Below are 24,133 nucleotides of genomic sequence, written 5' to 3' on the forward strand. Positions count from 1 at the left end.
TAAAAAAAATAATCCCGTTTAGCGATTAGCGCTAAATTCTATATCTCTGCGGATAACGGAAACTTACAACAAAACAGAAATGGATCCCTGTGTCACACCGACAAGATGCTGTGTAGGTAATGCCCCCGACTATGGCATGTTCCATGTGTAGCGGGCCTTGGCGACATTTTGCTCTATCCCAACCTGCTCCCATCTCATCATCAGGATTTTTTTTTTACCCAAATCCCAGTGTCTTTTGGGTTCTCCATAGTCCTGCATTTCTTCATTAAATAGACTTGGACACCCAGGTAGGACCAACGCTGATAAAATAAGGGTTGTCTGTATGTCAGTCCAATCGCAGAGCCCAGGGTAACTTAACCCTTGTCTGCCTGACCTAACAGAATGGTCAATAGGTTAATAGCATTTGGCTGACATCTCATTGGCCGATAAAAACTACAGTCCTGTGAGAAAGTGATAACAGTAAGGTTGTGCAGTGCTGTAATATAGGAATATTATTTACGCATTTCAGTGTATTTACTGCTTCCTTTAGCATAGTAAATAGTTAAAATATGGTTATATAAAACTCAGCAAAATCCTTTTTTTTTTTTTCATTTGAGCCCGACACTTTAAGAATTTTAAGGGGAAAAAACAATTTTAATGTTTTGTCATCTCTTCGCTGTCAGAGGCGAAGATGTTTTAGCAGCAACTTCCAGGTAACAATTGGAGTGTTTCACTATAGAATAACAGCTCATGACGAAAGTTGAAATGTCATTTGAAAGACAAAGTTAAATCCTTCTTTTTCTATTGGGGTGGTGGAAGGTGTGCTTTGCTTTAGGAGCAGTATAGGGGATCAATGCTTTATTATTTAAATCCCTGGGTTTGGTGCTTCTTAATATTGTCTGGGACAGGTAAAAAGAAGTCGGCGTGCCCTCTGAGACACTTTCTCTTAAACAGTTCGGTTTCGTTCACAAAACTCCTTAATCCAGCTAATCTGGCCCAGAAACACTTAGGAGGTGACCTGCCTATGAATTTCAGACTCAGCGCTTTGGGGGAGTGTGGGAGGTTGGCAGAGGGAAGCAAAATGATTAAAGTTTTTTCTTCCTTACCGTGGTTATCTAATTTGTGTACCTATATAGGGGAAAGGTATGGCATGGTCGTGGGATAGGTGCAGTGTGCTTTGGGGGATCCTGCAGTGATTTAATCCTTCACTGCTAAAGGTGGCTACGCATTGCAGAGCAGTATGTTAACATTGCGGAATGCGTTGGCATGAATGGGGGTAACCGCCACGCATTTGTTTTTACATTTTTCGGATAAATTACTAAAAAAAAATGGCAGCACTAGGAAAATGCCACATTATAATCGTGGCAACAATGGGCTGTTTCCACTTTTTAACATCTGGCAAATATAGCTACAAGCTCTTGAGAAGTGGGCAAGTAGGCAACTGTATAGAAGACCACCCAGGCTGATGGAAGCCCGATACAAATTGCTGGCTTCCTGTTGGCAGTCAGACCAAAGGGGTATCTGCTGCAATACTAGTGACTAGCTACTAAGGATTATTTGGCCACTTAGATAAACTGGTTGATCAGTGGCACTGCCTGCTTAACCCTTTCCTCTGCTCACAGCACCAGAGGAGCAGCAGATGATACATTATTACAAGACAAACCATATAACCTCTTTGGTTTGTTAAGGGATTATGGCCACATCCGCTTCAAAACAAAGCTAGAAATATACAACTCACGTTAAGCCCCGTAATATCTAAAACCACAGCCCTCCCTACATATATATATATATATATAATATATACTGTATATATATATATACTGTATATATATAATGTATATATATACTGTATATATATATATCTCCTGTATGTGTATATATATATATATATACTGTATATATACTGTATATATTCCCGATGAATGGTGGGTTATTCCTTCATGGTTGTGCGTTTGGATGGCTGCCCTGGGACACATTGCTACCCTCACTGGTATGCTGTTTATTTCTCTCTCATATGACCGCCTGCCAAGAAGGTGTTTGTGCTCTGGCAGGGCCTCTGAGGCCTGTGGAAAGTGTGTGTGGGGTTGCTGTTAAGTGCTTGTTATCACATCTGCTGCTGAAGGAAAAGTTAACCATAGGGTGGGAATATTTCCTGTTTAAACATGACTGGGTGCGAAATGCTTTAACCCTTTCCCTCCCTCCCCCTGACATCACCCACAGACAGTGGAATGTGCCTGTTTGTTTTGCCACCGAGCTGCGAGTGACAGATTTAATGCAGCAGTGAGAGGTGCAGGGGGGTGTTAGAAGCACATCGCATTGGCCTACCCATAATGAGAAGCCCCTCTGGCAACAAAGAGGTTAATGATGCAGTCACTCCTAGCAACATCCCTATTGAGCGGGGGTAGCCAATTCCAGTCCTCAACTGCCACCAACTGGTCAGGATATCCCTGCTTCAGCACAGGTGGCTCGACTGAGCCACTGATTGAGCCACCTGTGCTGAAGCAGGGATATCCTGAAGACCTGACCTGTTGGTAGCTCTGGAGGGCTGGAGTTGCCCTCCCCCCTCCCACCCGCTCTAGAGTCCCAATAAAGTGAAAGCGCTCAGCCATGTAACACCATCACTTCACATTTTTAAAGGTTTGCCTCATGTTTGGGTGTAATTCCTGGCGCAGGAAATAACATTAATTCCAAAGTTGCAGTCAACCAAGCCGGGCTGTGAAGCACATTCACACAGGGGAGAGGCCCTGAAAATAATATGGAGTTTGCTTTTCCATCATTTCACAATGGAGCATCCATAAGAAACCCACGTTCTGTTGCAGGACGCTTCCCCCCTATTGTCATGTGCCAGATAGTGGTTGCATTGCAGATGAGGATTCTGGGTAATCACAGGTTAATGCGCTCACTGGTATTGTCAGTGTTTCAGCTTTCTGACCAGATAAAGCCCTTGACGGCTTCATGTTTGTGTGTACAGGAAAGCAATGGGTTAAAAAAAGAAGAAGCGCAGGATCAGAAGAGAGAATACGTATATTGCAGCAAATTCATGCTTCTCCGTGTGAGAGATTAGGTTGTGTTGTGCAAAGCTCTTGTCCACGCAAAGCAAAGACTAGAAACCGCTGTGCGGGTCATTCTGATTAAATGAAAAGTATATGTAATTTGTGCAGAGAAAACTGTGGAACCGTTCCCTTTGCATTACTAATATAAGTATGATGTGTTTGCAATTGACACAGCAAATGAAGACATTCACATTGGTAGCGGCTTGGCACAGAACACGTTGTAACATGGTATTCCTAGAGGTGTATTATGGAACTCAATAGGATGCACACTTACTAGTGTTTTGCACTGTGCTGTGTTGCACAATAGGATTCAAATTAACTTGCAAATCTAAGCAGAACGATCATTTTGGAATTGGAGCAGAGGGATCTTATGTAAATTGCTCAGGCATTGACAAATCAAACCGAGGATTTTCCAGGGAATATTATTCCTAGAGGTTTTGCATGATCTTCCTAGCGGTACTGACCAAGCACAGTTAACAGCATTGTGACATTTAGTTATGGCCCGATTTTAACCCCTTCCACTCCGCAGTGTGCTGTAGGGCCCTGTGGCCCAGAAGGGTTTTTGCGTAGGAGTGTCCACCACTGGTGTGTCTCTCCAACTGGTGAATGAGTTAAACAACAGGCGGGATCACATGGTGACCAGATGAGAGATGAGCCACCAGTTTGGGTGGTCCAGATGGGTGGAAGAAGACAGCACAGAAGGTGATGTTAGGCCTGGGCCCCTTGTAATTAGTAAAGCCGTCCTATCCACCCAGCCCTCTTGTCTATTCATAGTTTGCAGCCCCTTGATGCCTTTATTATAGTTAAGGCCACCAAATAGCTTCAGACCATTGGGACGAACTTGTCCAGCCCCGGTGCAGTGTGGGCAGCAGCTTTCCATGAACACAAAGCCTTGCTATACCCCTATATTGAAGCTTAAACACAGCGCATCCTCATCCCCCTCTTATACATGGTACAACAAAGTCTGCAGCAGAACAAGCCCCCCCCACAATTATAAGTCACCCTGTTATCAGATTGCTTCGTTAGCACCTGCTTATGCTGCCCACAGTCACCAGTGACACTGATTGGGCCAACAAACCTGCAGGTCCCAATGATTAAACAGGTGTTTTTCAGAGCAAAATGCTCTAAGAGCCCTCTCCCTTCCATGAACTTGTTTTGGGGGGATATTTCACCTCTTATCCCCCCTTCCTCCGCCTCCTGCCCCCCCCCCCCACCCCGCACCCCCCTAGCTCTGCAGCAGCTTCCCGTTTGAAGTTTGTCTTTTTGGTCCCGCTGCCTCCTCTTTTCATGTCTGTCCCCTGGGTTAATTAGGGAGTTGAAATTCCTCAGCCGCTCTCAATGGGCTTTGAAGCCCAGATGGACCCGCGCTGCTTCAAATTAGCGCTAATGACGAGAAACTTTTCTTTTCTTCCTCACAAAGTTCGCAAGCGGCGCGGTGAATACCCAGCGACGCCGCTTCCCATAGATTGGGGAACTCGGTGGGGCATGTGGATTTTAACCCCTTCCCTGCCGAGGCGACTGTCCGCGCATTGCAGAGCCGCAGGACAGGGGTAAGGTGGCAAGTCCCAGGTCATGAGAAAGAGGGACGATGACCCCGTCGTTTGTATACTGTAAGCACTTTAAGGCAGGATTGATATACTGTATAATGCTGCTGTATCAAAGGATCATTTCAGGTTTGGGCTCTCTTAAAGGAGCTCCAATAAGCAGGATCTTCGTAACCCTTTCACTGCCTGCCTGGCAGCGAGCTTCCCAGGTTCTGGGCAGATACGAGGTTTCCCGCTGCAGCCTCCGCCTCCCCTCCTCACCCGTTCCTTCTCTCCCTGCAGCGGGAAGCAGAGTGAGCCACGAGCTTCGCTACACCAAGGAGAAGCTTGGGGAGGAATCGGTGTACACGTCGCAGATGCTAATCCAGACGCCGAAGCGAGAAGGGGAGAACATCCTTAACCAGGAGGCCTTGCTCCTTCACCTGAGAGCCACGCTGGCCGCCAGCAAAGTGCAGGTGTCAATGTATGGAAAGTAAGTGCAGCCAAACTCAGGATCTCATCTCATTGAGAAGGGCGGGGTGGGTGTGTATGGAGGGGACGCTGGGAAGGCCGGCACTACTGCTGCCCTGATAAAATGGGATTTTGTTGCTTTGATGGATGTGGTGCTGTTTTTGCCCCATCTTTGATAAATAGCTCCTCTGTGTATAAGGAAGATAGGTTATCTGGGCTTTGTGCGTCCTGTGTATAAGTGTTAGAGACCACTGCTGCTGACCACACTCTCCTTATTCTCTATATACACAGAGGTGGTGGCAGGGCTGGGTATAGAGGGAAGGTTTGTACTCTGCCTTCTGTGATTGGTTCTGCTGCTGCTGCGTTGTAGAGAGGGTGGCAGGCACTGTATGCGTGCAGGGAAGGCAGGCACTGTATGCCTGCAGGGAAGACAGGCACTGTATGCCTGCAGGGAAGGCTGGCACTGTATGCCTGCAGGGAAGGCTGACACTGTATGCCTGCAGGGAAGGCTGGCACTGTATGCCTGCAGGGAAGGCAGGCACTGTATGCCTGCAGGGAAGGCAGGCACTGTATGCGTGCAGGGAAGGCAGGCACTGTATGCCTGCAGGGAAGGCAGGCACTGTATGCGTGCAGGGAAGGCAGGCACTGTATGCCTGCAGGGAAGGCTGGCACTGTATGCCTGCAGGGAAGGCAGGCACTGTATGCCTGCAGGGAAGGCTGGCACTGTATGCCTGCAGGGAAGGCAGGCACTGTATGCCTGCATGGAAGGCTGGCACTGTATGCCTGCAGGGAAGGCAGGCACTGTATGCGTGCAGGGAAGGCAGGCACTGTATGCCTGCAGGGAAGGCTGGCACTGTATGCCTGCAGGGAAGACAGGCACTGTATGCCTGCAGGGAAGGCTGGCACTGTATGCCTGCAGGGAAGGCTGGCACTGTATGCCTGCAGGGAAGGCAGGCACTGTATGCCTGCATGGAAGGCTGGCACTGTATGCCTGCAGGGAAGGCAGGCACTGTATGCCTGCAGGGAAGGCTGGCACTGTATGCCTGCAGGGAAGGCTGGCACTGTATGCCTGCAGGGAAGGCAGGCACTGTATGCGTGCAGGGAAGGCAGGCACTGTATGCGTGCAGGGAAGGCAGGCACTGTATGCCTGCAGGGAAGGCAGGCACTGTATGCGTGCAGGGAAGGCTGGCACTGTATGCCTGCAGGGAAGGCAGGCACTGTATGTCTGCAGGGAAGGCTGGCACTGTATGCCTGCAGGGAAGGCAGGCACTGTATGCCTGCAGGGAAGGCTGGCACTGTATGCCTGCAGGGAAGGCAGGCACTGTATGTCTGCAGGGAAGGCTGGCACTGTATGCGTGCAGGGAAGGCAGGCACTGTATGCCTGCAGGGAAGGCTGGCACTGTATGCCTGCAGGGAAGGCAGGCACTGTATGCCTGCAGGGAAGGCAGGCACTGTATGCATGCAGGGAAGGCAGGCACTGTATGCCTGCAGGGAAGGTTGGCACTGTATGCCTGCATGGAAGGCTGGCACTGTATACCTGCAGGGAAGGCTGGCATGGTATGTGCAGGGAAGGCTGGCACTGTATGCCTGCAGGGAAGGCTGGCACTGTATGCCTGCAGGGAAGGCTGGCACTGTATGCGTGCAGGGAAGGCAGGCACTGTATGCCTGCAGGGAAGGCTGGCACTGTATGCCTGCATGGAAGGCTGGCACTGTATGCCTGCAGGGAAGGCTGGCACTGTATGCCTGCAGGGAAGGCTGGCACTGTATGCCTGCAGGGAAGGCAGGCACTGTATGCGTGCAGGGAAGGCTGGCACTGTATGCGTGCAGGGAAGGCTGGCACTGTATGCGTGCAGGGAAGGCTGGCACTGTATGCCTGCAGGGAAGGCTGACACTGTATGCCTGCAGGGAAGGCTGGCACTGTATGCCTGCAGGGAAGGCTTGCACGGTATGCGTGCAGGGAAGGCTGGCACTGTATGCCTGCAGGGAAGGCTGGCACTGTATGCCTGCAGGGAAGGCTTGCACTGTATGCCTGCAGGGAAAACTGGCACTGTATGCCTGCAGGGAAGGCTGGCACTGTATGCCTGCAAGGAAGGCTGGCACTGTATGCCTGCAGGGAAGACTGGCACTGTATGCCTGCATGGAAGGCTGGCACTGTATGCCTGCAGGGAAGGCTGGCACTATATGCCTGCAGGGAAGGCTGGCACTGTATGCCTGCATGGAAGGCTGGCACTGTATGCCTGCAGGGAAGGCTGGCACTATATGCCTGCAGGGAGGACTGGCACTGTATGCCTGCATGGAAGGCTGGCACTGTATGCCTGCAGGGAAGGCTGGCACTATATGCCTGCAGGGAGGACTGGCACTGTATGCCTGCATGGAAGGCTGGCACTGTATGCCTGCCGGGAAGGCTGGCACTATATGCCTGCAGGGAAGGCTGGCACTGTAGCTGCCCCACCGTTTTCTGCAGAACTGTTGAAAAGTTTCTCATCATCCACTGTTGCTGTCTCGCCCGCGCGGTATTTTATTGATCACGTTGCTTTTTCCTGCAGATCGTGGGACCTGAACAAGATTTGCTACAAGTCGGGTGTCCCCATTATCGAGAACGGGATGATTGAGAGGGTGAGTTCAGTAGGACAACACACGGGAGGGGGATACACGTACAGAGGAGCTACTATGTAAAACCCGGCACATGCCATCAGTCCTTGTCCGAGAGATCTCTACAGGATAAAACAAGGGTTGCCAACTCCAGTCTTCAAGGGCCACCAACAGGTTTTCAGGATATCTCTGCTTCAGCACAGGTGGCTATTGAGCACCTGTGCTGAAGCAGGGATATCCTGAAAACCTGTTGGTAGCCCTTGAGGACTGGAGTTGCTCACCCCCGGGATAAAGCTTTGGGGTCTCTGTGCACGGCAGGGCAGGATTGAGGTATACTGACAGAGCGACGTGTATAGAGGGGGCAGGAAAAGAGCATCAATAATGTCAGCACCATATAAATTCGTGGGAGTATTAATGGCGCCTTGGTGGGTCTCCTTCATATTACAGATGATTGAAAAGCTTTTCCCCTGTGTGATCGTCACCCCCCTGGACTGTTTCTGGGAAGGGGCTCAGTTGCAGGGAGGTTCTGCATATCTACCGTAAGTAATTCTCGGAGCCTTACAAACCGCATCCCCTCTGAGTTTGACCCTTGTTATTTCCACCCTGTATTATCCGAATCCCTGGTATCCTCTGCCCATGACTACCGGAGTCTCTGTGTTTCTAGCTTTTGGGACACCGTTGCATAACCTATGTGGTGCCAAATACCTTCTTCTTGTTGGGATATTTTGGTACAGGTAGTCCTCGTTATCCAACGTTTCACTTTACAACGAATGGCATATCCAACGCTTTACAATGCCCCCCTATGGGCCGTTTTTCGGCGCCGGGATGCATTATCCGACGCCTGAATGCGTTATCCAACGCTCACCGCCCCTGATTAACATGGGACTCACTTTACAACGGTTTCACTATCCAACGGTACTTCCAGAGCGGATTCCGGTGGATAACCGAGGGCTGCCTGTACTCCCCATGCAACGAGGGATGTGTAGTTCTGCTTTTTGCAATGAGTAAAAGGAAGAACTACACATCCCAGAATGCTTAGGGATGAAAGGGAGGGGGGGGGGGACAGAACTGCACCAAACTAATGAAAAGTAGGGGGCAAATGACTGCTATAAATCATAGAAAGGCAACACAACTCTAAAAGTTCTCGGCATCAGACATTTATCTGGGTTCTAAATAATACAGGGTAGAAATGACCACGGGTAAACCAAATAGTGATTGTATTCCTATACCTGGCAGGTTTTTACCTATATCGCTTTAGGGGTAATGTGAAAATGTGTCTGCGGGTTAAACCCTGTGCTCTGCTGCTCCCGTCACCCAAGAGATGGACAAGTTTTAACAGTTGGGCTTCTACTCCTCTTGTCTTTCCCACTCCAAAAAAACCCCCCACTCCGCCAGCCCCCCTCCTCTCCCTGCCACAGAGCTACAATTTGTGGCTACTTTGATTCAGGCAATGCCAGTGTGACCTTCCTAGGTGGCTTCACAAACCTTCCCTGGCCACCCTCCCTCTCTCTGCTTCGTGCAATTAAGTTTCTATTAAGGGCAAAGGAGTGGGGATTTCGGCTCCGATGGGGAGAGCAGCCGAGGGTTTTTGGTGAGGGGAGGGTTAGTGCGAGGGGTGGGGGGGGCAGGGAGAGGGAATAGAGGATGGAAACACGGACAATAGTGCCCATTCTTTCTGTTTACAAGTGTGTTTATCTATATGGGGCCCAAGCTGAGCCCCTGCTTTGTCAGCAAATGGTAACAGAGCACATTCTCATGCTAATGATGCTGTAAACGGCATGAGTTGCTAAACAAATTGAAATGCTGGCATTATCCAGAGCGCTGGTGGAATAAAGAACTGTAAACCAGAAGAGGGGGGGGGGGGGGGGGAAAGGGAGAACCAGAGAGAGAGACAGAGGAAGGGGAGCGCAGAAGAGACCATTGGCAGGGGAATGGTGTGTGAAGGAGAAATATTTCTATTAGCAAATATCTCCTGTGTAATAACCTCTCTGCTTCTCGCCAGTGCAAAAAATAGCAGCACATCTATTCATTAAAATCACACAGAATGAGCTCCTTTTATTTTTTGCGGGGTTCAATTAATTTTAATGTGTGATGGTTTGAGGTTGAACGCTATACGAGAGACTAAAGGAACGTGTGCTATGGATATTTTTGGATGAATAAGCTTGATATTATCTTTAGCTTATTTGGGAAGCCGTATCTGACGCAGTTTTATGCCAAATGGTGGATTATCAGTTGAATCGGTATTTGAGAGATGGTTTGGGGATGAGGAGAAATTTGCCCTGCTACATATACAGTATGGCGTGTAGTAGAAAATTCATGTTTGCTGCATTTTGGGGAAGAGAAATTGTGCAGGTTTTTTAACAATGTAGATTTTACTTATGTGTGTGTGTGTATAGTGCCTTCTCTTCTGTGTGTGTGTGTGTATAGTGTCTTCTCGCCTGTGTGTGTGTGTATGTGTGTGTATGTGTGTGTATAGTGCCTTCTCGCCGGTGTGTGTGTGTGTGTATAGTGCCTTCTCGCTTGTGTATGTATGTGTGTGTGTATAATGTCTTCTCGCCTGTGTGTATGTGTGTGTATAGTGCCTTCTCGCCTGTGTGTGTGTGTGTGTATAGTGCCTTCTCACATCTGTGTGTGTATTTGTGTGTATAGTGCCTTCTCGCCTGTGTGTGTATAGTGCCGGCTCGCCTGTGTGTGTGTATAGCGCCTTCTCACCAGTGGGTTTGTGTGTGTGTGTGTGTATAGTGCCTTCTCACGTATGTTTGTGTGTGTGTATATGTGCCTTCTCCCCTGTGTGTGTGTGTATAGTGCCTTCTCACGAGTGTGTGTGTGTGTGTGTGTGTATGGTGCCTTCTAACCTGTGTGTGTTTGTGTGTGTGTGTGTGTATAAGTGTGTATAGTGCCTTCTCACCTGTGTGTCTGTGTGTGTGTGTAATGCCTTCTTGCCTGTGTGTGTGTGTGTGTGTGTGTGTGTGTGTGTGTGTATAGTGCCTCTCACCTGTGTGTGTGTGTGTGGGCCTGTCTGTGTTATGATGTGCTATGCTGCATGTGTGTGTGTGTGTGTATAGTGCCTTCTCGCCTGTGTATGTGTGTGTGTGGGCCTGATGTGCTATGCTGTATGTGTGTGTGTGTGTGTGTGTTTGTGGGCCTGCCTGTGTTAGTGTTTGTGGGCCTGCCTGTGTTATGATATGCTATGTTGCATGTGTGTGTGTTTGTGGGCCTGCCTGTGTTATGATGTGCTATGCTGCATGTGTGTGTGTTTGTGGGCCTGCCTGTGTTATGATGTGCTATGCTGCGTGTGTGTTTGTGTGTTTGTGGGCCTGCCTGTGTTATGATGTGCTATGCTGCGTGTGTTTGTGTGTTTGTGGGCCTGCCTGTGTTATGATGTGCTATGCTGCATGTGTGTTTGTGTGTTTGTGGGCCTGCCTGTATTATGATGTGCTATGCTGCATGTGTGTGTGTGTTTGTGGGCCTGCCTGTGTTAGTGTTTGTGGGCCTGCCTGTGTTATGATGTGCTATGTTGCATGTGTGTGTGTTTGTGGGCCTGCCTGTGTTATGATGTGCTATGCTGCATGTGTGTGTGTGTTTGTGGGCCTGCCTGTGTTAGTGTTTGTGGGCCTGCCTGTGTTATGATGTGCTATGTTGCATGTGTGTGTGTTTGTGGGCCTGCCTGTGTTATGATGTGCTATGCTGCATGTGTGTGTGTTTGTGGGCCTGCCTGTGTTATGATGTGCTATGCTGCATGTGTGTGTGTTTGTGGGCCTGCCTGTGTTATGATGTGCTATGCTGCATGTGTGTGTTTGTGGGCCTGCCTGTGTTATGATGTGCTATGCTGCGTGTGTGTTTGTGTGTTTGTGGGCCTGCCTGTGTTATGATGTGCTATGCTGTATGTGTGTGTGTTTGTGGGCCTGCCTGTGTTATGATGTGCTATGCTGCATGTGTGTGTGTTTGTGGGCCTGCCTGTGTTATGATGTGCTATGCTGCATGTGTGTGTGTTTGTGGGCCTGCCTGTGTTATGATGTGCTATGCTGCATGTGTGTGTGTTTGTGGGCCTACCTGTGTTATGATGTGCTATGCTGCGTGTGTGTTTGTGTGTTTGTGGGCCTGCCTGTGTTATGATGTGCTATGCCGCATTTGTGTGTGTGTTTGTGGGCCTGCCTGTGTTGTGATGTGCTATGCTGCGTGTGTGTTTGTGTGTTTGTGGGCCTGCCTGTGTTATGATGTGCTATGCTGCATTTGTGTGTTTGTGGGCCTGTCTGTGTTATGATGTGCTATGCTGCATTTGTGTGTTTGTGGGCCTGCCTGTGTTATGATGTGCTATGCTGCATTTGTGTGTTTGTGGGCCTGCCTGTGTTATGATGTGCTACAGTATGCTGCATTTGTGTGTTTGTGGGCCTGCCTGTGTTATGATGTGCTATGCTGCGTGTGTGTGTGTTAGGGAGCCTCACTCTTGCAGGCCGTTCCCCCTTCCGCTTCAGTTCAGCTTAGGGGATCTCTCCCTCTTTTAACGCAAAGAGAGGCAGAGGGAGACGCTGCTCAACAAAGGCGCAGCAATGTGTGGAAAAAACAAAAGCCTTGAGTTGGCTCAGTGAAGCAAGAAAAGGCAGATAAAGAGACTTCACTGTGGAAGCAACTGCCAGCCGCTTGGTATGTGGGAATCTAGGAGAATCAGCCTCGTTTCTAGCCAGATTTAATGAATTATTGCACTGCCCCCATGTAAGCCCCCCACCCTCACCCGCCAAACGGATTCTGTATGTGTGTGTCCCTATTCTTTATTTGTCCCTCACAGTTTTGTTGAGATGGGATGGGGGGGAGGTAGAAATTGTATCTTTTTTTTTTTTAGATAAAAATCTAAACAAGCCTCCTCCTAGTTGGGTAATGAGCAGGGCCGCCATTTTTTGCAGGTTTTGGTTTTCTCACGGCTTCTCTTCACGAGGATGTTTTGGATGATGTGTATATGCAGTAAAACGAGAGCTGTAACCCCCCCCCCCCCTTCCAGCGCTCACCTCTCTCCCTCTCCTTTCTTCCCCTTCCCCTCTCCCCCACCGCCTCCCCCCCCCCCCCTTTTTCACCTTCCTTTATCAGGGGGCTTGAGAAAGCACAGAACTTGTTATGCGGGGTCATTACATCCTTTGCAGGAGTAGAATTGTGAGTTTCCCAGCTACTGAAGAGGTGATGCAGGGACCCCTACCCTCTATGGCTGGTTGTTTAGGGGGCCCCATAAAAAAAGGCATGGTCGCCCCTCTTAATGAGAGGAGATCCCTTGCTCCATTTTAACCCCTTTCCAGCTAGATTCAGTCCTTCAAACCTTAATTCCTAATGCTATTGGTCCTGTCAAGAATAACTCCATAGGATAGAGCCTTACTCATTAGAATGAGGTCTCACTCAGCATCTTACAGAGCAGTAGTCTTAGTTACTGGGTCTCACTCACTGGAGTCTCCCTTACTGGGTGGGTCACCCATTACAAAGGGTCTCATTTGAGTCTTACTCATTGGTAAGGTTACTTCATGTCACGTAAGTCTTGTTTATTGGCTGTTAATTTGAAATGAGTGTCACTTGGAGTGAAAATGATCATTCTTCGGTTTAGAACAGTTCCCTTTGGGTCTCAGTCCTCGGATCTCACTCATTTCAATCCCTTGACCTTTGCAGATATAGTTCAGTAACTGGAGTGTACCTAGTGTGTACCAGAACCCAAATGTACAAGACATACGGATTCAGATATTACTCAACTCCCAGCACTGGTCCAGCTGCCCTCACTGTAATGCATCACTGGTGTCGCTTTATTTTTGTTGAAATCAATATATTGTGGTTCTTGCAGACCTGGAGTGTGTTGTGTTGTTGGACTCTGTGTTTACAGTCTGTGCTTTAACATGTGTTGGTTCTTGTAAGTCGGGATTGTGTATAGCAATGCATAATGGTCAGTGTAGTTCTGATTTATTTCAATACATTCTGGTCCTGCGTAATGAAATACAGAGGGTGAACCTGCAGGTTTCTTATCATCAAGGGCTCAGCCTGTTCATAAAGCTCTGGGCTCCCACTCATCCACCCCCTTTAAACCCAAGGCTGGTATCCTCCAGCACTTGCTGATAGGCCCCGCCATGAGTGGTCCCCTGCCCTACCCAGAGGCAATGTTAGCCAATGTTTGGCCATAAGGCAGGGGTTCTCAAATCCAGTCCTCAAGATCCCCCTCCCCGACAGGTCAGGTTTTAATGGGTATCCATGCTTCAGCACAGGTGGTTGAATCTGATTGAGCCACTTGTGCTGAATCAGGGAGCGATTGAGCCACCTGTGCTGAAGCAGGGATATCCTGAAAACCTGACCTGTTGGGGGGGGGGGGGGGTTCTTGACAACTGGAATTGAGAACCCCTGCCATAAGGAGTTTTTACATCCCAGTCCACATGCAGCTGTTGAGGGGTCCTCTTCTGTCAATTTCATCCTTAATAAAATAATATATTTTTATCTAAACTAATAATTTGTCTATTAATAAAATATATATATTTATGTCACCCCCCCCCCCCCCCCCCATACGACCATACTTGTCTTTTTAACTTTTTTTTAATGAAAATATAGTTCATTACTTTGTATCCAAATTAAGTTTAGGGCAAAACAAATTGGAATAATAATTTAAAAACAAACCCCAGTAGGTAAGAGCATATTAGGCTGCTTGTGGTCCTGAATGGTTCTTTGCCGGGCTGCAGTCACGGTGCCTCTTCCCCTGCCTTCCTTGCAGGACTCCCTGCTCTATCAAGATGTTACTGAGTTGCCGGTAATTGCCCTGACTTGCGCTGCGCGCTGAAGAAATGGGAGCAGACCGTTTTGTTCCCCTGTGTAACAGGATAATACATGCTCTTTTTCTCAGCATCTGGCACGCCTCAGTGGTTAATGCAGGAGTCCTCAAGACCCCCCATCAGGTGAGGTTTTCAGGATATCCCTCCTTCAGCACAGGTGGCTCGATCAGCGGCTCCCTGCTTCAAAGACTGAGCCACTGATTGAGCCACCTGTGCTGAAGCTGGGATATTCTTAAAAACCTGACCTGTTTGGGGGGTCTTTAGGGCTGGAGTTGAGAACCTCCGGGTTAAGGGGTAACACAGCCCCCTGGAACATTGTAGCTCCTAAGAGGTGAAAGGCGGAAGGTTGTCAGTAGAAATAAATACATAAATAACAAACAACATTTATTAATCATTTTTAACACCTTCGGTTTCCTCTAGCAGCCAAGGGGTTAAATGATGATTAAACGAGACTTTTACTTACAGCTGTGCATGGATTTTGACAATGGAAAGGTCAAGGTCTCAGGTGCTGATATACATATATTCCAGTGTTTGCATCATAACAATTAAATAGACTTGCTAGACATCTTGGTCACAATTTGAGTATGCCCAATGCACAGGGCTCCTTGTAGATCTAACTGATGCCTTCTGGTTCTTGCAGTCCTGATTAATGCACTGTATTGCACCTTCTCTTTATTATACCTGACTCCCACATGGTCTTGTGTTGCAGCCCCTGTAGTTCTTTGTCTATCCCATATAACTCTTGTTGCAAAAGGGGGGTGAGCATTGGATGATGCTGTAAGTGCATAAGCCGGGTTTGGGGTTAACATCGATAATGTGTCCCTGGCAGGGGAAGACCTGACATCCAATGGACCAACCTGGACCCCATCCAGTTAATGGAAGAGCTAGGCCAGTTCACCAGCCTGGATGGCTTCAAAGAGATGCTGGACAAGGCAGAGGTGGGACAGGCATACATGGAACGACCTTGTCTTGACCCCACTGACCCAGAGTGCCCAGAAAGTTCCCCAAACAAGAAGACAAAGCAGGTAAACAACCCTAATAATCTCTTCCATTAGAGTATCAGTACTTGGTGCAAAGATTCCTTAAAATCTCTCAATATGGAACATACTTACTAAGAAGTATCATGCCATTAGACACTCTCCAGTGCTGGATGATACCTCACTGACAATTAAAGTCAATTGGTTATAAGCTGTGTTCCACGCCCAGAATGTGTTAGAAGACTGCTGAGTAAATATGGGCCTATATTTAACTTGTCATTTGAATATTATTATTATTTTGTAATTTACTGTACATATAGAATTTTTCAAGCCAAATTAACCTTTGTACAAAATGCAAAGACTTTGCTTAAGTTCTCTATATGGGTATATGTGTTCTGTTCATCCCTGTACTTATTGCTCCGTGTTCCTCTCCCAGAATCAGGACATCCCCTCTGCACTCAGTGGCGGCTGCTATGGATTCTCCAAGAAGTTCATGTATTGGCAGAAAGAGCTGATCCTGGGAGGGATGGTGAAGGGACCTCATGGGGAGCTCAGAAGGTAAAAGGCATCTTCTAGTGTAGTCATTATAACTGTTGACATGTATCATAAATACTCATGTTGTTTTTCGGTGTGCACAGCACAGTAGATTGGTTTTTTTTTTGACACAAATAATTTCTGGGTAGGTTTTACAATCTTATTTTGGATGCCTGAGGAGGGACCAGGATTTAAATTGACTTACCCAAAATTGAAAAGAATTGACACTGGGATTTAAACCAGGTTTACTTGGTTTAAAAGGCAGGGATGCATCCCTAGACCTCTCCTTGTCCCATTCCTAAAGTGGCTCTCAATTCCATATGTTCTACAGCAATAATTTAGAAGCCATTCATGCAGCCACTCCTGGAATGGAATCTCGCCAACACATTGCTGCCACGTTGGCGCCTATTCAACAGGCTGTGATTCAGATTCCCAATTGGCCCCATTCACATGAATGGAGATGAAATCCTTTCCAGAGCCAGGAAGGCACCTACACAGCATATTCAATGTGTTGAGCATGACAGCTTCATAGGGCAAATGATATTGTGACTATCACAGAGATGTGCTTTAAATCACCTATCAATTCCCGACTGGTCTCCTTGTGCTCCGGTGGTGGTGTAAGGCCCTTGACTGAGCTCCATTGGGCTTCTGTCCTTGACTGCGCTTGTCTTCTCCTCCCAGTGCTGAAGCCCTGCAGACCATGTATCTCCTGATGAGCCCGGGGCAGCTCTACGAACATTTTAAAGACGATTATGAGATCCATGACATCAACTGGAACGAGGAAAAGGCGGTGGCGATCTTGGAGTCCTGGCAGCGGAAGTTTGTGGAGGTGAAAACACTGTAAAGGCAAATGGGGTTTTTCCCAATGCACTGACGTGATTAACTCCTTCTCTGCCAGACATGCCAGCGGCGTATTGTGAAGCCCTCTCTGGCAGCAAAGGGATTCATTTGTTACAGCTTTACATAAAAAGAAAAGACAGGGAAATAAAATCACAATTTGTTGATGATTTGTAGAAAATATTTTTTGTTTTATGCAAGAAGCTCTCAGGGAGACGTCTGCTTTTATCTGGTAGTTTCTTTTTAGGGTACGGGGAAAATGTCTGCTGTCTTGGCCAATATGAATCTTCCTGCCCAATGATTCAACGTGTAGTAGTATATGACACCTAGGGATTGGAAAATAAAAATAACAAATACACCCAGGTCCTTATAGACCTGGCATTCTTTTCTCGTATGCCCTCCAGTACCAGAGAGGACTGCACAATGGGTTTTATTCCGCTCTGGCACGGAAAGGGTTAATGTTGGGGGACATGTGTTGAATTCCATGTGTTTAAGTTGACTTGTGCCATTGAGTTGGCAATGGAGGTTTAGTTCAGGGCAAATCTGCACCAGCGCAATGCGACAGCGGCAGAGCGGACAAGCAGGGCGGGCAGTATGTGGCATGGAGGGTCCAGTCACATATAAGAGGACTGCAGTGGAAGTGCAGAAGGAATTTAAGCAGGGAGGGTGGGGGCTCAGTCCATGTCCTGAAGTTGATACAGAGCTGGACCTTCTCCAGAGACCAGGTGACCTCGGCCAACCTTTGCCCCCTATGACCTTCAGCATCTGCAGTCATCCTTCTTAGTTGTCAGGAAGGGGCAATTTTGTGGGAAGAATGAGGAGGAGGGAAGAAAATGAACCTCAGAGAGAAAAAGAACCTCAGAGACGGGCAGGATCCCGAATATATAACATGGTACCCGGTAATCAGAAGTCATAAATATTCCATTTAGATAGTTTATCTCAGTTCATCAGTACATGTTACCATTAAGACTATAGGAAATACTTGGTGTAGGATTGTAGCCATTTATCCCTTACCCTACTTTCTTACGGCAAACTTAATGGTGTGTTAGGACACCTTTTGAAAGTGCTTTATACTACCTGCTGTTTTTGCCTAGCCCCTCTAGTACTGAATAGTGGGATGGAGGTGGGGAATGTTCTCTCTCTAAAGTATAAGGGAAGAGGAGCCTGTTCTATGTCCTCTTAGAGCTACAGCAGATTCACAGAACATGCGTTCTTTTCATAGGCAGACCTGAGCTGTATGTGTGGGCCTTTATGATGGGTTACAGGTTCTTGGTTGTCCCGTATCATCTGGTAATAATATGCCCCATCTATCTCTCTTTCCTCAGCAAGCCCAACAGTCCATCCCACAGAACTCATCCCAGGACATCCACGCCTTTTCCACCACCACCTTAAATGACATCATGAAGTCCTTCTCTGATGTCAGTGCCATCCGTGTGGCTGGGGGATACCTGCTGATGGTACGATATAATATGCACCTGCTTTTTATTTAGCAACTCAGTAACCGAAACAAAATCCTCCTACCGGTGCTGATGTTCTCGAATGGTTCGGCTCTTCTATGAAAGAGTTCATCCAACTAAAGGTCAAAAAGATACAAATATATAACCTTCAGTCTACAAGTCCTCCCTGGCCTTTATATCTCAACTGTTAGTTCACTTAATAACTAAATATAGTGTATTTATTCATTAATAGTACAACCCCCATGTACCTGTTACTACAGATTTGCCCTCTCTCAAGTCAGAAGCATGTACGGGGATTCTCTGGCATGTTGACCTGGTTAATTACCCAATGGTAGGGTGGCAGAAAGGGGCAATATCAATGATTTCTTGTGTTTCTATAGCCACGTATGATCTGTCTTTACATGGTATGATGTGTTTGTGGGGTACAGTAGAGATAGGGGTACCCCAGTGTGCATGTATCGTGACCCGTGTCTTCTCTTTTCAGCTGGCCTATGCCTGCGTCACCATGCTGCGTTGGGATTGCTCCAAGTCCCAGGGGGCAGTGGGGCTAGCCGGGGTCCTCCTTGTGGCTCTTTCTGTGGCATCGGGGCTGGGACTCTGCTCTCTTCTGGGCATCTCCTTCAACGCAGCTACTACCCAGGTACAGGAATATTGCCTGCATAGCACAGAAACGTACCTGTGCACTGAAATACAGGCACATTACTTATAGGAATACTGCGCTTAATGGGCATAAATAACGTAATACTCTGATTTAGTGTGACTGGTTTTTGCAATCACTTTCTCTGCATCCATGACACCCTTTCCTTGGCTGCTTCTCTGCAGGTCCTGCCTTTCCTGGCACTGGGTATCGGCGTAGATGACATGTTTCTGTTGGCACATGCATTCACCGAGGCCGGCCTGAGTACCCCTTTCAAGGTAAGCTGCTGCCTCGGCTTTGTGTGTCATTGGGTGGGTTCTGAATGTGTAGGACGCATGCGTAGAACAGATGGCATTGCTCTGTTATACCTTTACATGCAGGGTGGCCGGAAGTCTATGTGATGGGGAAGAGTTTGCACTGCAGAAAATATCAGACACACTTTTCGCCCTCACTTCTTGCAGGAGCGGACAGGTGAATGCCTGAGACGTACAGGTACCAGCGTGACACTTACATCGATCAATAACATGATTGCTTTCTTCATGGCAGCACTGGTGCCCATCCCAGCCCTGCGGGCGTTCTCTCTGCAGGTAAGACTGGGACTCTGTAATTGGAAAAAAGGACCTATAGCGCACAGGAGAGAAAAAAAACAAAAACAGAACATAGTGTAATCTGCAAATTATAGATAGATGTTCCCTGCTCTAAAAAGATGCACTTACAAGATGATAATTCAAATCAAGCAGAGCAAGTGACCATAGCTGGATATGTTGTAAGGGGAATCCACGTCAGCAGACTTCACTCAGCTCCTCTGTAACGATGCAGATGCCTGGCTCAGTCAAGAGAGGTTTTCTTCACCTATAGAAGCTTCCTCTGAACTGATCGGCTCAGCTTGTCCTCAACGCAAACTCCACTTTGCTTCTGTTTTGTTCTCAGCCCTGAGCGTTGTAAACAACTGGGACTCTTATTGCACCCTCCCTGTTCCTTTTCTAGCCCATCCTTCAGTGCAGCAGGGGCAGTTATATTACAGCGCCCTTTCTCCTGCATCATGAGTCTATGCATTATGGTAAAAGAATATGCCCATGCACCTTATATAACTATGCCCATGCCCTAATATGTGTGTGTGTGTGTGTGTGTGTTTGTGTGTGTGTGTATGCAGTGCTCCTGTGTTGGGAGGGGGAGGTCTAACGTGATACTAGAAGAGAACATATGCAAAAGGTTAGGAATGTCCTCCTCTGTCCCCAAACCCTCATCCTCAGTCAGTGACCCTGGAGGGCAGTGAAAGGTAAAACCAGCAGAAGGGGCTGTGCTGGGAGAGGGCTGAGCTGCTCAGGTGAAAGGTGAGAGAAGTACAAAGGCCTGACATCCATTCAGATGTCACCGTGGGGGCTACCGGGGAGGGACAGAAACCCCTCTCCTGCTCTCTGGGTGGTCTCTGAGATATGGTTGGAAAGCAATGTCAGGGACAGATAGAGGTACTGAAACCTTTCCAGCCAGGATGTCCCTGGGGCCGGTGGTCTAACAAAGGAAGGGCTGTGAGCAGCGGGAGAGAACAGGGAGTGAATGCGCAGGCAGACACCAATATATAGACACGCACATGTGCAGACATATAACGTTTCGCACGCACCTTCAGCAGACGTTAGACTGTGTTGAGCGGAGATCTCCTTAGTACTGTATTACTTTAGCTATTATGTTTTATGCCATTGTCTTCAATTCCCCTTTGTGTTGCGTGATATGAAGCTGCATTATTAAGCAGAAGTGTGTGTGTGTGTGTGTGTGTGTGTGTGTATATATATATATATACACACACAATCAGAGCTCCTGCATAGGAGGAATCGAACACTAATAAGATGTTAATTAGATTGTAAGCTCTTCAGGGCAGGGACTCCTTTTCCTAAATGTCACTTTTATGTCTGAAGCGCTTCTCGTCATTATGTGTTATTTATATGATTGTCACGTGTAGTACTGCTGCAAAGCGCTATGTACATTAATGGCACTATATAAATAAAGATATATATATATTATATATACATACATACATACATGTTATCAACCTTTTCCCTGCCAGAAAGAATCCTATAGAAGGAATACACTAAGTGGATTTCTCTGGTCTTGCAAAGGGTGTTTTCCAAAATATGTAGTGCTGTGTAAATGGTCATGTATGTATGTATGTATGTTTGTATGTATGTATGTATGTCTTTATTTATATAGCGCCATTAATGTGCATAGCGCTTCACAGCAGTAATACACATGACAATCATATAAATAATAAATGATATAAATAACATAAAGGGGAGAAGTGCTTCAGACATAAAAGTAACATTTAGGAAAAGGAGTCCCTGCTCCGAAGAGCTTACAATCTAATCCCATATAAGAATGTAATACTACTAAATAAGATGCTATGGAATAACCTGGGTGTGTCTGTGCTTCTTTTTTGTCCTTTGTAGGCTGCTGTAGTGGTTGTGTTCAATTTCGCAATGGTGCTATTGATATTCCCTGCCATCTTGAGCCTCGACCTTCACCGGAGAGAGGATCAGAGACTGGATATTCTCTGCTGCTTTTACAGGTAGATAATGGTTTATTGAAACTTGGACACTTTCCCAAGCTGCTTGGTATTCACAACATGCAGTGCTCTCCGCTGTATTCAGTATTTTCACATGGAATTAGTTCATCCACTTACTGGCCCACAACTTGTAGGTACCTCTGTAGTTTTTCGTCGCATACTTCCCTGTGGCATATGCAGGCACCATGTGAACCAATGGCTTTTTTCTCTCTCTGCAGCCCATGCTCTTCCAGAGTCATCCAGATCCAACCCCAGGAGTTTTCTGATGCCAACGACAATCACACTTACCATCCCTCCTCATACGGAAACCCCACCATCACCACTAGCACCCAGATCACCACCACAGTGCAGGCCTTCACCCAGTGTGACCCTTCAGGTCACCACATCGTCACCATCCTGCCCCCCACCTCCCAAATCTCCACCTCGCCTTCCGTCATTGTGCCCACCATGGACCCTCTGGGATCCCAGGTTTTCACTCCCTCCAGCTCCACCCGGGATTTGCTGGCCCAGCTGGATGAAAGCAAAGGAGGGAGAGAGTGCGTTCCACTTCCCTTCTTGAAATGGAGCCTCTCTGACTTTGCCCGGGAGAAGTACGCCCCCTTGCTGCTAAAAGCAGAAACCAAGGTACCTGCTCTGACCTCCCGGTCGGTGGGAGGGTATAAAACATAGCCCTGTCTGTTAATTGGAACAGCCTTTTTCCCAGTACCCATCCTCACATGGCATTGTTTTCTCCACAGGGGATCGTCGTGGCTCTGTTCATGGCTCTCTTGGGTCTTGGTCTGTATGGTACCACCATGGTCCACGATGGGCTTTACCTTACCGACATCATCCCCCGTGAGACTAAGGAGTACAACTTCATCTCTGCCCAGTTCAAGTACTTCTCCTTCTATAACATGTTCATCATCACCAAGGGCGGATTTGAATACCCCAAAGCCCAGGAGTCTCTGTACGATCTGCACCAGGCCTTCGGCTCCGTCAAATATGTGGTGCGTGAAGAGGGCAGAGAGCTACCGAAAATGTGGCTGCACTACTTCCAAGACTGGCTGAGAGGTGAGCGCCAGGAAAAGGCTAATAATATAATACAACATGACTAATCTATTATACACACGCCCATGCAGATTGTGTGACTGAGGAAAAGGCCATAGATACTAATTGGTGCTAAGCTATAAGACACTGTATGGCCGATTTACTTGAATAGTACATTCTGTACTTAGTATTCACCTGCTTGACTTAAACTAGGTCACAAAAGTCAGAGAAATGCCACCAGGTACAAATCTATGATGTTCTATGTTGATGTTGCTTCATGATGAATGATCAGCATCCTTTGAGCTTAGATGAATGTATTGGGCTTTCAGTTTACATAACTCCAATGAGTCCCAGAGCAGGCCGGATCTTAGGAGTCAAGTGGGTTACAATGTTTTTTTTTGTCATTTTAATCAATTGTGACTGTTTTGAACACACCCAAGATGCCTGTCCCCTTCTGGTGTGGTAACCTTTATTGAGAGGATTTCCAAAGCTGTAGGAAGAACATTCTTCTCTTTTCTGACAGCAACGGAAGTCATATGGCGGGTAGCAAATCGGAAAAATGCCTTCTCTGCTTCTTCTTCTGACCTGGTCCTCTTCCTGTGCTTTTCAGGCCTGCAGGCTGCGTTTGACAAGGACTGGCAGTCAGATCGCATCACGCCGGAGAATTACCGGAATGGAACAGAGGATGGGGTGCTGGCCTACAAGCTCCTCATCCAGACCGGTAACAAGAAGGAGCCCTTTAACTTCAACCAGGTGCGAATACAGGGCAGAGACGGGAAACGTAGCATTTAGAGTCATAGGTTCCATTTCAGTCACCCACAACACTCTGTGATATCCTCAACTCTTCAGTGCCACAAGGTCCTCTAATCTAAGATAATGAGTGCAGGGTCTCCTGCATGAGACACTACTATCCTAACCTCTCTTTGCAAGAGCTCAAAATTAAGTTGGACACCCTTATTTTCTTCTACTTTTTGCCACCTAACTTTATATTGGTGATAAAGTTCTAGTGAGCTTAACTTATTCCTTATGTTGATTTATATAGGGTACAGTCCATACTTTTTGTATTTTGGTAAAACTTACTGAGCACCGTGTTTGGCATAATTACGAGCTTGCAATCCATCTTTGTTCCATGAGTGAAACGACAAGTTGACATGGGCTGCTTCTGTTCTGCTAACCAGTGGCTTTGCCACGGGTCCATGAGCTTTCCCCTCAATAACACCAACGTCTCTTTTTCTCTCTGGGCAGCTGACCAGCCGGCGACTGGTGGATGAGAAGGGTCTAATCCCTCAGGACGCCTTCTACATCTACCTGACTGTCTGGGTTAGCAATGACCCACTGGGCTACGCTGCTTCTCAGGCCAACTTCTACCCTCAGCCACCCGAGTGGATCCACGACCGATATGACACCACAGGGGAGAACTTGAGGAGTAAGTTCTTCAGCTCTCAAGACACATTATTTTTAAGTGGTACTGTGCAGGGAGGCATTCTCTCAGGATAGCATTCCAGTCCAAAATGAGATGCTAGCTAATTCCTATTGGAAGAACTAACAGAACGTATTATCGACCATTGCAATAAGGTTCTCCGTTGTTGGATAACAACCATATGATCACTCTGTAACCATGTGGTTACACGGTCTTAAAGTGCTTATTTGGTACAAAAACATTATAGGTTACCAAAAAGTGACCAGAAATGAATTCTTTATAGGC

General features: G+C 47.4%; 1 protein-coding gene across 1 annotated transcript in view; it reads left to right on the top strand.

Moving 5' to 3' along the window:
• The window catches only part of PTCH2 (patched 2), a gene marked incomplete at its 5' end in the record, with an annotated part of 43,287 nt that overhangs the window by 11,090 nt on the left and 8,064 nt on the right, over positions 1–24,133 (top strand). The window contains 15 exons of the mRNA XM_075615470.1: positions 4,859–5,048; positions 7,573–7,642; positions 8,066–8,157; positions 15,233–15,428; positions 15,817–15,938; positions 16,596–16,743; positions 18,077–18,208; positions 18,693–18,848; positions 19,031–19,123; positions 19,307–19,432; positions 21,287–21,405; positions 21,621–22,026; positions 22,140–22,452; positions 23,039–23,181; positions 23,674–23,854. Of these exons, the coding sequence (XP_075471585.1) occupies positions 4,859–5,048; positions 7,573–7,642; positions 8,066–8,157; positions 15,233–15,428; positions 15,817–15,938; positions 16,596–16,743; positions 18,077–18,208; positions 18,693–18,848; positions 19,031–19,123; positions 19,307–19,432; positions 21,287–21,405; positions 21,621–22,026; positions 22,140–22,452; positions 23,039–23,181; positions 23,674–23,854 (2,487 nt within the window). The remainder of the gene's footprint in view (positions 1–4,858; positions 5,049–7,572; positions 7,643–8,065; positions 8,158–15,232; positions 15,429–15,816; positions 15,939–16,595; positions 16,744–18,076; positions 18,209–18,692; positions 18,849–19,030; positions 19,124–19,306; positions 19,433–21,286; positions 21,406–21,620; positions 22,027–22,139; positions 22,453–23,038; positions 23,182–23,673; positions 23,855–24,133) is intronic.

Source organism: Ascaphus truei, chromosome 10, assembly GCF_040206685.1.
Source record: "Ascaphus truei isolate aAscTru1 chromosome 10, aAscTru1.hap1, whole genome shotgun sequence".
NCBI classification, from domain to species: domain Eukaryota; kingdom Metazoa; phylum Chordata; class Amphibia; order Anura; family Ascaphidae; genus Ascaphus; species Ascaphus truei.